This window comes from Gossypium raimondii, chromosome 10 (genome assembly GCF_025698545.1).
Source record: "Gossypium raimondii isolate GPD5lz chromosome 10, ASM2569854v1, whole genome shotgun sequence".
Classification (NCBI taxonomy): domain Eukaryota; kingdom Viridiplantae; phylum Streptophyta; class Magnoliopsida; order Malvales; family Malvaceae; genus Gossypium; species Gossypium raimondii.
In genome coordinates this window covers 7,405,735-7,419,520 of record NC_068574.1, presented here as the reverse complement: position 1 = coordinate 7,419,520, position 13,786 = coordinate 7,405,735, and the positions used below count along the sequence as shown (strand labels likewise).

Sequence of the window (13,786 nt, the reverse complement as noted above, 5' to 3'; positions counted from 1 at the left end):
ACATTGTTCTCGGCATCATGGACCTCACCATGATAGTAAATAATAACACTAATACGTTCACTCATATTCAATTTTTATTTTACTTAGCCTCCTTAATTTTTCTTACTGTAACTTATGCAACTTGAGAATGAAATTTGGCTCATTTATAGTCTAAGGCCAAACAGGAACTACTTTAGAAAAAGATTGTCCACATGAGATCTTTTTTCATCAATTTTACTGACAGTGTATTTTGGTTGAAGCGTTTTTGACACCGTCTGTTCAGAACCGTCTTCTCAAAAGTAACTTTTTCAGGAACTATTGTAGAAAAAGAGCATCCACGTAGGAGCTTTTCTCAGTAATTTTGTTGACAGAGCATCCTGCTTGAAACGTTTTTTACATTATCTTTTTAGAACCGTTTTCTCAAAATTATTTTTTCAGAAACTATTGTAGAAAAAAAAAGTTTTTATATTGTCAATAAAATTTTCCCTAAACCCTAAACACAAAATTATTTTAAAAAAACTAAACCATAATTTAATTAATTTTCTTAAAAACCCTAATTCCTAATTTAATTAATATATTTAAAACCCAAAAACCTAATTTAATTAATTTAAAAAAACAATAAATCCTAAATCTACTAAAAACCCTAAATTATTTTAAACAAAACCCTAAAAATCCTAAACTAAAAAACCCTAAGGACTAAACATGCAAAAAGCCCTAACCCTAGAAAAACACTGTCCCTGGGGGAGCAATTTTGCCACATCAGCAAAGTGCATCCACATGGGCGCATTTTGTACTGATATGGCAAAATCGCTCTCCAAGGGACGCGTTTTGCTGAAATTTCCTCCCAAAATACTCCTACTTGGATGCATTTTGCTAAAATCGACAATTTTCAATATATAATGAAAAAATTGACCAATTTCTGTAAATAAAATTAGAAATGGCCTTTATTGATAAAATATCCAGATTACGGCTACTGTCTATGGTAAAAAGAAAGTTTTAGGAAAAAAATCATAATTGCAACTTTTTAAGTGGACTTCAGTGACATACTGAAACACCAACAATTTTAGAACGAAAAAAACAGAAATCTCAAAATCTGATCCCAGCAAACTTGTTGCAGTTATTAGTTGGTTTCTATTTACATAGAGAGAGCTTGAACAGATAAAAGGAATCAAGAAACCACAAAGCAAGAACAAGATTTTTTTTAAAAAAAATTACCGCCATAATCGAAGAGATAAATTTGAGGGCAATCCGAAAATTAGGAAAATCTGGAGATGGCTTGAGGCTCAGGCTATTAGTTTCAGCTGTGGGAATTCCCTTCAATCATCGGCCAACTCAACTTAGAAAAAATAAGTTGAGATAAAAGAAGACACCCAGACTAGACGGCATCCATAACGAATTGAAGATTTTATGAAAAAAAAAAAATCCGACAATACCCACAACATAATTTCACTAATCCCAACACAACCTAAACATTTAACACTCGAACCCTTTTAAAGTGTAAATTTTTAGCCTCCCACTAACAAAAAAACATGTTAGCAAGGAAATCACAATAGCAGTTCTATTTTCCCTCTTAAAACCGTCTTTTGAAAAACCCTCGGTCTTCAATAAAAACAAATCTCGGAAGGCAATGCAAAAAGATGGCTTTTACAATCTAAAAATTATGACCCGAATAACACAGCCGAACCCAAGCCTTTCTTAAAATAGCGGTTCCGAAAATAGCGGTTGTACATAGGAACGGAAATTTTGGCCACATATATCATCAACAGACCACCAAGCTACTGAATTATACAGTAGTCGAAGCAGTTTCCGATTTGTCAGTTTCCATTGGTTCTGCAGAAGCTGGAGCTGCCTCACCACTGCCTGCCGTTGCATTTTCACCAGGCACATTGTTGTGGTTAGGGCTTGCATTGGCATCCGCTCCTTGGGACTGACCCTCTCCCTGAGGTGGTGGGTTAGCTCGTGTTTCAGGCGAGGCTGGTTTAGTTGGTTTAGGTTTCGTCATTATTGGCCTGCAAAACCTGTTCAAGGCAAATCCACGTATCAGCACCTAATATAGATAAAACATATATAACCATATTTAAGATAGGCATGGAGGTAAGCATGTCAAATAATGTACCTATCTAGTGCTTCAGCCTTCTTTCTCACATCAGCTGACAAGAGAACTGGAGTGGCATACTTGGGAAGTTGATCCTGCTGCTGCTTTTTCTCTCTCAACCAGGCCTCAGCTTCTACGCACTCATTCAAGACCTACAATTACAATCCACCATTGACCTCGTCACTAACAGAAAGAAGTGGAGAGTGGTAAAGATAGGGACCAAGCAACTACCTTTTGCTTTTCAGCAAGTTCGATGTGATCAAATTTGGGATCATTTGACATTGCTGCCTCCCTGTAACTGTTAATACAGTAAGCAAGTTGATCAATGACAGTTCCCCTCTCCATATACTCTTTGTAACGTTCTTCAATAGGATCCCCTTGCTTTTCAAGATCATGACAATTTGTCAGGTATACAATGCATACAACAAAACTTGACAAGTCAAGAGAAGAGCAAGAATTACCTTCTTAAGCTCTTCAAGCTTGGCAACATAAACACCCTTTGTTTCATCCTCGCCATCTTCATATAGCCAATCCTCAGTTTCCTGAAGCTTGGCAGTAAGCTCTTCTTTCTCCGGAGCAGTAACAAAATCATGATATTTATCACTAAGCTGAAGACACGACATTTAATTAGTTTTACAATCATAACAGCCAAGAAACAGTTCAAGGTTTCAGTAAATTAGCAGACAACATTGTACCTTATTCCTCATGTCATAAACATAGGCCTCAACAGCATTCTTTTTATCCTTGGTTTCTTCCATAACCCTGTCTTGCAAAGCCATTTCAAACTCCTTCTCTACTGCCTTTTGAACATCTGCAGGCAACATTGCACCATAGACTAGCTCTGCCACTGGTACATTTGTTTTCTTCACCTTCTTCTTGGGAGCCTCAACCTACATGACAGCCAGAACAAAATGCATAAACCAACCAACCAAAACAAGCAAAAACCCAAGAGAAAGGCTGTAAAAAAATACCACATAAGTAACCCACACTAAAAATTCTGGGAATCAGGAACACACTGGCCTAAAAGGCTACAATGTGAACTCTGGCAATTCATGTATATATTGCAGAGAAAAATAACTTACTTTAGTATCAGTCTCCATTTTCACAGGCTTGTCGCCCGACTTGGCAACACCATTGTCAGCCCCTGCTGCATCTGCTGTACCCTTAGCATCTTGCATGTTGACATCTGTCTCATTGGCACTGGGAGCAGCAGTACCACCAGGTGCTTCATCAGTCTCCATCTTAGAATTGTCTTTTTCAGGCTCTTTTGAAACCGGAACTTCAACTTCTTCCTCTTCCAAGAGCTAAGATTACAATGAAGTAGTCAGGAAAGCAAGGGGAAAAAATGAATTCAAGTTGAGATATAATTAAAATTTTAAAAAGCTAATTCAACAACTTACTGTTGCTGACTCAACGGATACAATCCCATGCAAATTCAGACGAACTTTGACCTTCAATTTTGGCCGTTCACTTCTTATTGTCGGAAAAGGCCCAATCTACCATTTAAGAAATGCCACAATTTATAACAAATGAAAAAGCCAAGCAAGAATTTAGCATAAAAAACAAGTAACCTAACAAGAAGTAAATAGACTAAAACAAAAGATACTGTGTCTTATACAAGGTCTATGAACTAATTACCGTGTATGTACTGATCTTTGGAGGGGCCTGCAAATCACTAACATCGGAATATTGAACATCAACAGTGAAAGTACTTGACTTGTGGAATGTCACAGCCTTGATACTGGGTATCGGATTTCCTTTTGGAAAGACAAGTTGTTGTTGTTCTGCTCCTCCAGCCTGAGAATCTGGACCAGAACCTTTCCATGATAGTGAGACTGGGAAAGGGAAGCTCTCATTGACCTTTTTCAAACCAGAGAGGTTAAGAGGTCAGCTGTGTTCAGGGGAAAAAGAGTAAAAAGGACACAAATTTGACAACAGGACACGCAGCAACAATAATGGGAATATAAGGAATGGAAATACAAGGAAAAATCTTGAATTATTCTGTATTCGGGAGAATAAAGAAAGCAACACCTTAAAATCATACTACAATGCAACCAAATGCATACACAGCTGAGATAACATTCAACACAGACAGCAAAATTATCATGATAACTTCGTAAAAAGTCAATTGGAAAATACACACCTGAAACTCTCGAACTTTGAATGTGGGACTGAGAATTGCACATTCTAAAGCACAACCCCTTGCAACACATTCACTAGCATTCATTGTACGCCTAGGCTCTTTACCAAAGAACTCTGTGAGGATTTTCAACATAGCAGGAACCCGGGAGGCTGAGCCAACAACCTCAACCATATGAACATTTTCAACTGCAAGTCCAGCATCGGCAAGAGCCTTCTCAAGTGGCCTCTTCACACGTTGCAAAATTGGAGCACTGATCTGTTCGAACTCCTCTCTCTTGATGAAACCCCTAACATCCTTCTCATCCATCAAGCACTCAATATTCAAAGGGGCCTCAGGATTGGCACTAAGTATTTTCTTTAGCTTCTCACAAGCTGTCCGAAGCCTAATACTAGCCCTTGCATTCTGGAGGACATCAATCTTGTATTCCTCTTTAAATTTTGCAGCAAAATGCTGAAAAAGAACTTCATCAAAATCCCTACCACCCAAAGAGCGGTCAAATGAATGAGCCAAGATAGTGAGTTGCCCTTTCTTGAAGCCAGCAATACAGACTTGCATGCTAGCATGTCCAATATCAACAAAGGCAACATTTAATTGGTCATTTTCAGGTAAATCAGTTTTATAAATACCATAAGCCAATGCTGTTGCAGTAGTTTCATGAATCAGGCGAAGAGGGTGCAAGCCTGCAATTGTGGCTGCATCTAAAACTGCTCTTCTTTGAAGATCAGTGAAGTACACAGGAATTCCAATACAGCAATCCACTACTGCTGCATTCAAATTCTTCTCAGCTATGCTTTTCAAATTCAACAAAACCATTCCCAAAATTTGGGTTGGGGTAAAAGATCTCATTTCACCTAAGTACCGAGCATGAATCAAAGGATATCCATCAGGACCCTCTGTGACATTGAAGGGCAATGACTTGAGATCTCTTTGCAACTCAGGATCTGAGAACTGACGGCCAATTAACCGTTTTATCTGAGAAATTGAGTTTTTAGGGTTCATTGTAGAAGATGCTGCCCCTGCAGTACCAATGAATCTCTGCTTCTCCCCAAAGCAAACAATAGCTGGAGTTTCGCGCTTTGATTCATCATTAAGCACGACATCAATCCCTCTCTGCCTCGCAACTGCAACAATGCAGCTCTCATTGCCAAAATCAAACCCAACCACGCTCATCTTAAACAGAAATTACACAAATTTACTTTATAAAATAAGATTAACCTGGCATCCAACAAAACAAAAAGAAATTAGATTATATATAAGTACTTAACCAGGAAAGCAAAAAAAAAAAAATCATAATCACGTTTTGAATCTAGCCAATTGGAGCACCGTGCAATCATAAGTATTAAAGAAGTGGCAAAAAATGATAATCACGATTTTAGGAATCTAGCTACTGGAGCACCATACTTTGCACATTAAATAAATAACACATTGCATCAATCAAGGTGATATAAATATGTCATGGGCAACAAATTGCTGCTCAATATTCCATGTCAACTTCCATGGACTTGAACACATAATACCATTGATATAACAAAGATCATAACAATATTCAATAAACATTCCTCCTTATGTTCCCATTTAAAGACACTTATTACATTAAAAAAAATCTTTAATATAAATAACAATATCTAATATGCATCCCCCCTTATGTTCTCATTTAAAGACTCAAAAGCGCTTCTTGAGTTGATCATTCACACAAGAACACAGGCCAAATAACTACATAAGGGTCAGAGGCAAGTGTAAGGGCTAAACAAATGCAAGCGGATATATAATGCATTTCAAATCAAAACGAAAACACTTCAGTTAAAGGTTAAAAAACCAAGTAGTTCACATGCATAAATCAAACAATTGGAAACAAACCCTACAAACCTTTACAATCAGATATCAACCCAAAATTAACACTCCTTCAAATAAAATTAATCAGAAATGGGAACTCTGTGCAATGACCAACTCGAAATCGCATTCAAATAAACCTAAAACAACTAATGTAACTTAAAAATAAATTCCAACGATGAAAAAGCGTTGAATCAGAATAATAAATTCACAAAATATAAAAATAAGTTAATTTTTTTCCCAAACGAATCGAAAAAATAGAAATCAAATAAGGAAATTACTTGATTCTCTACAAACAGCCAAGTCCAAAGAGAAGCAAAAATCAATGCGAAAAAAAAAAACATCGACCGACGTGGCGAATATAAAACAAAACAGATCTAAGTTCATGACGGAGAATAAATGCAACAACGACAATTAAAAAAGAAATCGAAAGAAGAAAAGCACAAAGAGCCAAGGGCGGCGATCTTACCTTTGGAAGGGAAAATTGAGGCGAAAGCAGTTCTGGAAATTTCTTTTCAAAAAGACCTCTCTCTTTTTTGTGTTATGTTCTTGTACGTTCGCGAGAGATAGCATACGAAAACAACCTCACACTCGCAGAAGCGAAACAGAGAGCTTTGGGGTGTTGGGGGGGGGGGGCTTTTATTTACGAGGGTTTGTGTGGAATTTTCGATTTAATAATTTATTTGCGTTTTGATTTAATGAAGGTTTTCTAATTTTAATTAATAAAGTTTTGATTTGGAAGGAGTCATGGAATGGAATTGAGTGGTGTCCATCCACGACTAGAGGTGTCTAGAGATACCATGGCTTCTGGAAAGATCTCCCCGGAAGAAAAGTCATGGAATTCTTTAGGTTTTTGGTGAGTTCATGGGTTGGGCTTTCATTTGGGATTTTGATTTTTCCCAAATGAGGCCTTTCTTTTATGCACTGATATCTATGTATTTTTCATTTTTTTGTGATTATATTGTATATGATTTTACGTGATTAATTTTTAAATAATATATATTTTAATTATTATAGTTATTTTTAAATTTTAATTTTAAATACAATAAAAATAGATTAATTTATTTAACAATTCAAATATAATTAAAAATTTAAATATCATATTAGAAGATTGATATTTTGTTGATCAATAAATTTTAATAATATTAAAATATTTCAAATCATAATTAAAACCTTCGTCAACATACAATACGATTTTACTTCTTGTAATCAATATTTGAAATAATAACTAATAAATTAAAAATATTAATTATTTTGATAATTAAATATAATACTAATAAAAATTCCTATTATTAAAGGATTTGTACAAACAATAAAATATATGATATATTGTAAATAAACTCTTTACTATTCAATTTTTATTTTATTTTCTTAATAGGTAATAAATTGATTAAAATAATTTGTAAACAATATATAAGAGGAGGATCTATTTACACTTTTAACCCTTCCGCATGTTTTTGTACAATTAATATTTTAACGATTCAATTATTGAATTTATTGATATAATTTTACATGTCATGTATGCAAAATTTTTAACCAAATTGATATCTCTATCATATCGATCTAAAAATATGTTATTAATACTTATTGAACGAATCAAATTTTTTTAATATAAAATAAACAATTCAAAATTTTAATTTATATCAAATTTGACATGCATGATCTATATAAATGAAATATGAAATATGAGGTGGATCATTAAAATATTAGTCATACAAAAATATACAGCAGAGTGTAAAACTAAAAACTCCGGTTATAAAAATACATCAACATTTATTTTAATTATAATTATTTTAATTAAAATGTAATAAATGTAAATTAAATTTATAATTATTTTAAATATGTAATTATCACAAATTCTATTGAATTATAATTATTTTAAAAGTCAATTTAGCAATATGATAAAAATAGAGGTATTCTCGTTGATTCAAAAATTTTTCAACCTCGTGCTTTTAAATAAATTATAGATAGATATAAATAGATTATAGATTAAAATTATTGTGTTGTATCTCAAATTACTTGTTTTATCATTTTAAATTAATGGGTCTAAAGAGAAAAATATGCTTTGAGGCATTCCTTTTTGTGAAAAAAAAGTGAAGATGTGAATTTTATTAATTTAATGATTAAGCTACAAAATAAAAGAGTGATTGTGAATTATTACAAAATAAAAGAGTGATTGTTATTATAACTAGCAGTAGTTTTCTTTAGCCGATTAATTAAATTATTTTAATTTTTCTTAAATATTGTAATACGAAATTAAAATTTAATAATATACAAATTTAATTTTAAAACATGATTATCAATCTTAGATTGAATTTAAATAAACAATATTTTGGAATTATTTTAAAATATAAACATTATAATAGCATATTGTGCAAAATTTATTTTATATATAGTTTTAACTTAATTTTAATTATTAGTTAATGAATGTAGATTGCTAATTTAATTTAAATATTCTGACCATTAAATAATTAAATAATTAATTGCAACATTATTTATATTTAAAATATGTAATTCAATTTTAATAGTATATTTAATCTGTAAAATGGTGATAATTTAAAAGAATTTTTAAATAGTTTTAAAATTTACAATGGTTTATTGTCTAAAATTATTAGTTGAATTATTAAATATAGACAAATTGAAAGAACTTATTATAAAAATATGACTTGCAAAACACAATTAAAAATTATATAAAGAAGGTAAAGTGGTTTATGTTGCAATTTTCCCTCCACAAAATGTTTACTTTCTTCCTTATCACATGTCAAAATTTTATAATGTAAACACATTAAAAATTTAAGAATTTTGTAATATATATTAGTTTGCATGAATAAGATGTAATATATAAAAATCAAAGTATTTATTCGTTCTATTTGTTTGAATAAAAAAACAAATAAATGTTTAATAATTGTGTTTGATTGGAGATTAAATAATTTTTCTTAAGTTTTAACGTATATATATTATTAGAAGTGTATTATATCTGACAACAATGCACATTCTTTTATATTTATGGGTATTTTAAAAGACTGATATTTAGTACTGATAAATATTTAACACATCACTATAAAATTAAGAATAATGTTAATAAAATAAAACAATATTATTATTTACAGAAATCAAGATTGGGAAATGTTAATTAGTGTTTAGAAGCATTGAAAGGTAAAAATGTTTTAGATCTTTATGCCCCCAATGCAACCTGAATCCCACATTGCTGGCATATGGTAAACAAAACATAAGGAGTGGTGTATAAAGAGAGAGGACAGGGCAACATTATAACATACTTACCTGGACGGGCTCAATGAGTGATCGGGAAGACTCATGGCCTAGAGCAGTGACCTCCATTGCACTTGGGAGGGGTGCTGCTTTAAGGTCTCCCCAAGAGGGAGAGCCTACGTCATAATTTGTGGCAGTGGGGGCTTGCGTTCGCGCAGCCCCTATCAATCTTAAGTTTTAATTGGAAACCATTTGTAGGATATAATTATTATTTCCATATGGGTAATCAGCTTCAAAAGTAGTTATATATGCCCTCTCCTTATGCAGCACCTTTTGGTTTTGTTTGTCATGTAGTAGGGATTTAGGTTCAAAGTCGTGGGCTTAGGTTGTGTTAGGGGCATAAAGGTTCAGGACAGCTTTCAATGCTTATAAGCACTGTTTAACATTTCTCAATCTCGATTTTTATCTATAATAATATTATTTTAATCAGTTAGCATGGCTGATTTTATAAAGATGTATTAAATATATTTTAATATAAAATATTGGTCCTCTAAAGCCTAGTACCGCAGCCACCAACATCATTACCTGCCCCCTCCGCGCCGCACCTACCACCACCTGCTCCCATCACCACTGGCATCTGCAAAGGAGAAAGAAGCAAGGAAAATATATCAAAAACAGTAACAAAAATAGGCTTTAAAAGCCAAACTTGTAACATGAAAAACGGGCTTTTTCTTGGAAAAAAAAAAGGCTATTTATGTAACACAAAAACGGATTAAACAAAGATCTTAAGGTGATTCCTTTTTTTCTTTTCGCATCTTTCCCTTTAGATATGTTTTTTTTACTTTTATACATATAATATACATATACTAATAAAGAAGAATAGTTGATATTCGCGAAAAAAATACCTCTTATGAATTTTCCGGCCACCGCACGTGACGCCGGCGCGACGGAGGCACGGTGGTCTCCTTCGCCGGATTCTGGGTTTCTGCCGGAGGAGGGGAAATGTTTTGAGAGAAAAAGGGGTGAAGGGTTTTGTTTCTTTTTAAGAAATGAGAATTTGAATGTTTTTTTTTAGTTTTTTTCACTTAAATATCATTAGTAAAACGACGCCGTTTTGGGTGAGGGGATCCGCGTGTTGACCCGACCCGCACCCAAGGATCCGCATGTTTTCATTTAAGGGTCTATTTGCGGCGCAGTCCCTCCGACTTTGAAGCGCGTTGCAATTCGGCCCTCTTTGCCTTTTTTGTTATTTTTGATTTAGCCTCATAATTTTATTTTTGCTTCAATCTGGTCCACTACAACGCTGCGTTTTGGGGCTTTGGTTTATTTACTATTTTGGTCCCTCTATGTTTGGCGCGTGTTGCAATTTAATCCTTTTAGTGTTTATTTATTTCGAAATCGCCCAGTATTTATGTTTTTATTTTGATTTAATCCCTTTTTAGCAATTTTATTGTTTAATTGATTATTATAGTGTTATTATTATTATTATTATTATTATTATTATTATTATCATTACTACTATTATTAATTATTATTGGCTTTATTTTCTGTTTATTCAATTTGTTACTATTATATTAATATATTAAGTAGTTTATATTATTTTCAACTTCATTTTAATTTATATATATATATATTTATGTATTATGCTTGCTCATATTTTATAATAGCTTACTTTTATATATGCATAAACGTATATATGTAAATATTTTATATTTATATTCTATAATTATATATCCATAAATCAATATATATTTTCTATACATTCTATAAATACACGTATATAAAATATGCTTTCATACACCTTTATTATATATATACGTTTACATATACTTTATACGTCCAAAATATATCTTGTACATATTCTTTACGTTTTATGACTCATATATACCTACACATATGTATTTTTATATATTTAATGATTATTATATGTATATATGTATGCACACACATTTACATGACTTTTAAATGTATAATAATTCAAACATGTACATTTACACACATTTTTCATATTCTCATTATTTATTTATATAGATGTGTTTATATATCTTTCATATTTGCATAATGTTGTTAATTTTGTTGATTTATTTGCACGTTTATTATTGTTTGTTCTCTTTCTTTAGTTCCTAATTATTTGTTACCTTGCCCTGATTATTTTTATTATTTATTGTTTGGCTTGTATCATTTTATTTACATTGTCACCATTATTATTTTACATCCATTTTACTCGAATTTATTAAGAACAAAAAATTTCAAAATAAAAGCAACACTCGGTATTTGGGATCTTCAAGAGAATCAAGCCCTAACGTATTGGGTTCCGATTTTCTTTGCTGAATCTAAATAATCGAGGTTTCTTTTTTAAAAAACAATAAAAATAAAAAGTTCATTATCGGGAATTCAATATGTCGTGTCCTAACGTATTGGATGTGACATGTTGTTTTTTCGAGATGAGGATTTTCTTAAAAACAACCAAGGCAATGTTCAATGTTTGAAATGTTGAGAAATTGTGCCCTAACGTATTGGGTTGCAATTTCTTCATCTAAATCGAACAATTGAATATCCTTTTTTCAATTTTTATAGTAGGAGTTTTTATAAGCAACCTATTTTATACAAGTCATTTTAAGATAAAGGATCGTATTTTAAATTTCTTTAAATTTTTTAATTTTCGACATTAAGATATTAAGTAATCAACTGGGTACCAATTTTGGGCGTATCGGGGGTGCTAATCCTTCCCCGTGCGTAACCGACTCCCGAACCCGTTTTTCTAGATTTCGTGGACCAAAATCGTTGTTTTAATAAAAAACAAAATCGTTTATTAAAACAACCAGTTTTCAAGGTGATCCAATCACACCTCATCAAAAAGGATTGGTGGCGACTCCCGTTTTATTCATTTTCGTCAAAACCCAAGTCGACCCCGTTTTATCCAAAAAAAATGGTGTCAACAGCTTGGCGACTCCACTGGGGACTTTAAATAAGAGAGTCAAGCCACGAGTTGATAATTTCTTATCTTTTTGTCGAAAGTTGAAAATTTGATTTAAATATACGATCCTCTCATTGCATTTCATTTGTTTTGAGTTATAGTTTTCATCATGTTTTGTATTTTAAATTTTTATATCTTTCTGCATTGCATTACATGACCGTTGGTCACACCTTTTAAGTGGGAGTGAGAAGCTAGTCCTTCGTGAGGTTTTCACCTCCGTGCAGGATAGTGGATGGCTTTCGGGATACATCCGTACCTATGTCTTCGTGAGATTTTCATCTCCGTGCAGCCATAGGGAAATGTATTCCCTTGAACTGAACTCGGTCCGTATGAGCCTATAATGGGTGAGGATCGAGGAATCTGCTGGTTCGGGTACCTTTTCTTTAGAAGCCAAACCACATATAGTGAACCTTAGGAACCCACCCTAGGTAGAACCACTTCAAACCCCTAGTATATACCTAAATAGGTGCTTTATTATTTATTGCTTGTATTGGATTTTATTCTTGTACTGATTTATTGTGTTTTGTTTTGACTGCATGGCATACATGGCATTTCATTATAAAAGGCGTTGATTCACATTCGGTTACTAGATAGAAAGCTAATCATGGAAAGTGAATTTCTTGATAAAGTGGAAGATAATGCGGTTGTCCGAATATGGTCAGAAAAAACGCAACTCGAGAAAGGAGACAGCTTGACAGAAGGGTACACGTCAGAGTTATCGGACTTCACTTATATCAATGTAACTCAGAATAATTTTCGGGAGTTGAAAGAAATATGGGCCCAGTGGGATGATGAAGTCAAACAATTGTTTTACTCTAATTATGGTGACTTGCCTTATTTGCTTGATATTAAAGTGAACGAGCATTTGTTTCGAGCTCTGGCCCAATTTTGGAATCCCGCTTATAGTTGCTTTACTTTTGGGGAGATAGACTTGGTGCCTACCATAGAGGAATATACAGCCTTACTGCGTTGCCCAAGGTTTCAGGCAGATAAAGTATATTCTAAAGCCGTCAATGTCCCGACTTTTGTGAAGAAGCTAGTGAACATCTTGGGAATGAGTGAGCAATGGGTCTTAGCACGGGTCAAACAAAAAGGGGAAAACAAATGTATTCCTTGGAGAAGTCTGCGTGATTTGATTTTAGCTCACCCTGATACAAAGAAAAGAGTCGATGTTTTTGCTTTGGGCATTTATGGGCTGATGATTTTCCCTAGAGTGTTAGGATATATAGACGAGGCAGTTACTGATTTGTTTGATCGACTGGACAAGAGGGTCACACCTGTTCCAGCAATTTTGGCCGAGACATTTAGATCTTTAAGTGTGTGCCGAAGCGCGGGGGAGGGAAGATTCATTGGATGTGCACAGCTCTTATTAGTATGGTTCCACAGTCACTTCTGGAAAGTGGATAAAGTTTCTTACCGAATATTCTCCAAGAATTATTCTCCACTGAAGGAATTAGCAGCCATGCCGAGACGTGACAACATTACCGTGGAAAGATGGATAGCGATTCTTTAAAATCTCAAAGATGAAGATGTTGAATGGAAAGCTCCTTGG

General features: G+C 33.3%; 1 protein-coding gene and 1 non-coding gene across 2 annotated transcripts; one reads left to right on the top strand and one right to left on the bottom strand.

The window, feature by feature from the left end:
* Positions 1-1,409: 1,409 nt before the first annotated feature.
* On the bottom strand, positions 1,410-6,814 carry LOC105775788 (heat shock 70 kDa protein 14). The gene is made up of 10 exons (XM_012598297.2): positions 6,517-6,814; positions 4,218-5,432; positions 3,713-3,934; positions 3,475-3,570; positions 3,157-3,378; positions 2,770-2,964; positions 2,536-2,682; positions 2,306-2,455; positions 2,096-2,226; positions 1,410-1,997 (listed from the first exon to the last, which is right to left on the bottom strand). Exons 2-10 carry the CDS (start codon positions 5,385-5,387, stop codon positions 1,763-1,765), a joined length of 2,568 nt encoding a protein of 855 aa, XP_012453751.1. The 5' UTR covers positions 5,388-5,432; positions 6,517-6,814; the 3' UTR covers positions 1,410-1,762.
* A 2,507-nt stretch (positions 6,815-9,321) lies between these two features.
* LOC128034266 (U1 spliceosomal RNA) lies at positions 9,322-9,482 on the top strand. Its single transcript, XR_008190396.1, has one exon. It is a non-coding gene; the product is annotated as a U1 spliceosomal RNA (small nuclear RNA).
* The last annotated feature ends 4,304 nt before the right edge of the window (positions 9,483-13,786 follow it).

Excerpts from the sequence above, each read along its gene's own strand:
- LOC105775788 (XM_012598297.2), bottom strand. The coding sequence starts at position 5,387 with ATGAGCGTGGTTGGGTTTGATTTTGGCAATGAGAGCTGCATTGTTGCA. Across the intron at positions 3,571-3,712 it reads CAAAGATCAGTACATACACG|ATTGGGCCTTTTCCGACAAT; the intron begins GTAATTAGTTCA and ends CTTAAATGGTAG. Across the intron at positions 2,227-2,305 it reads AACTTGCTGAAAAGCAAAAG|GTCTTGAATGAGTGCGTAGA; the intron begins GTAGTTGCTTGG and ends TTGTAATTGTAG.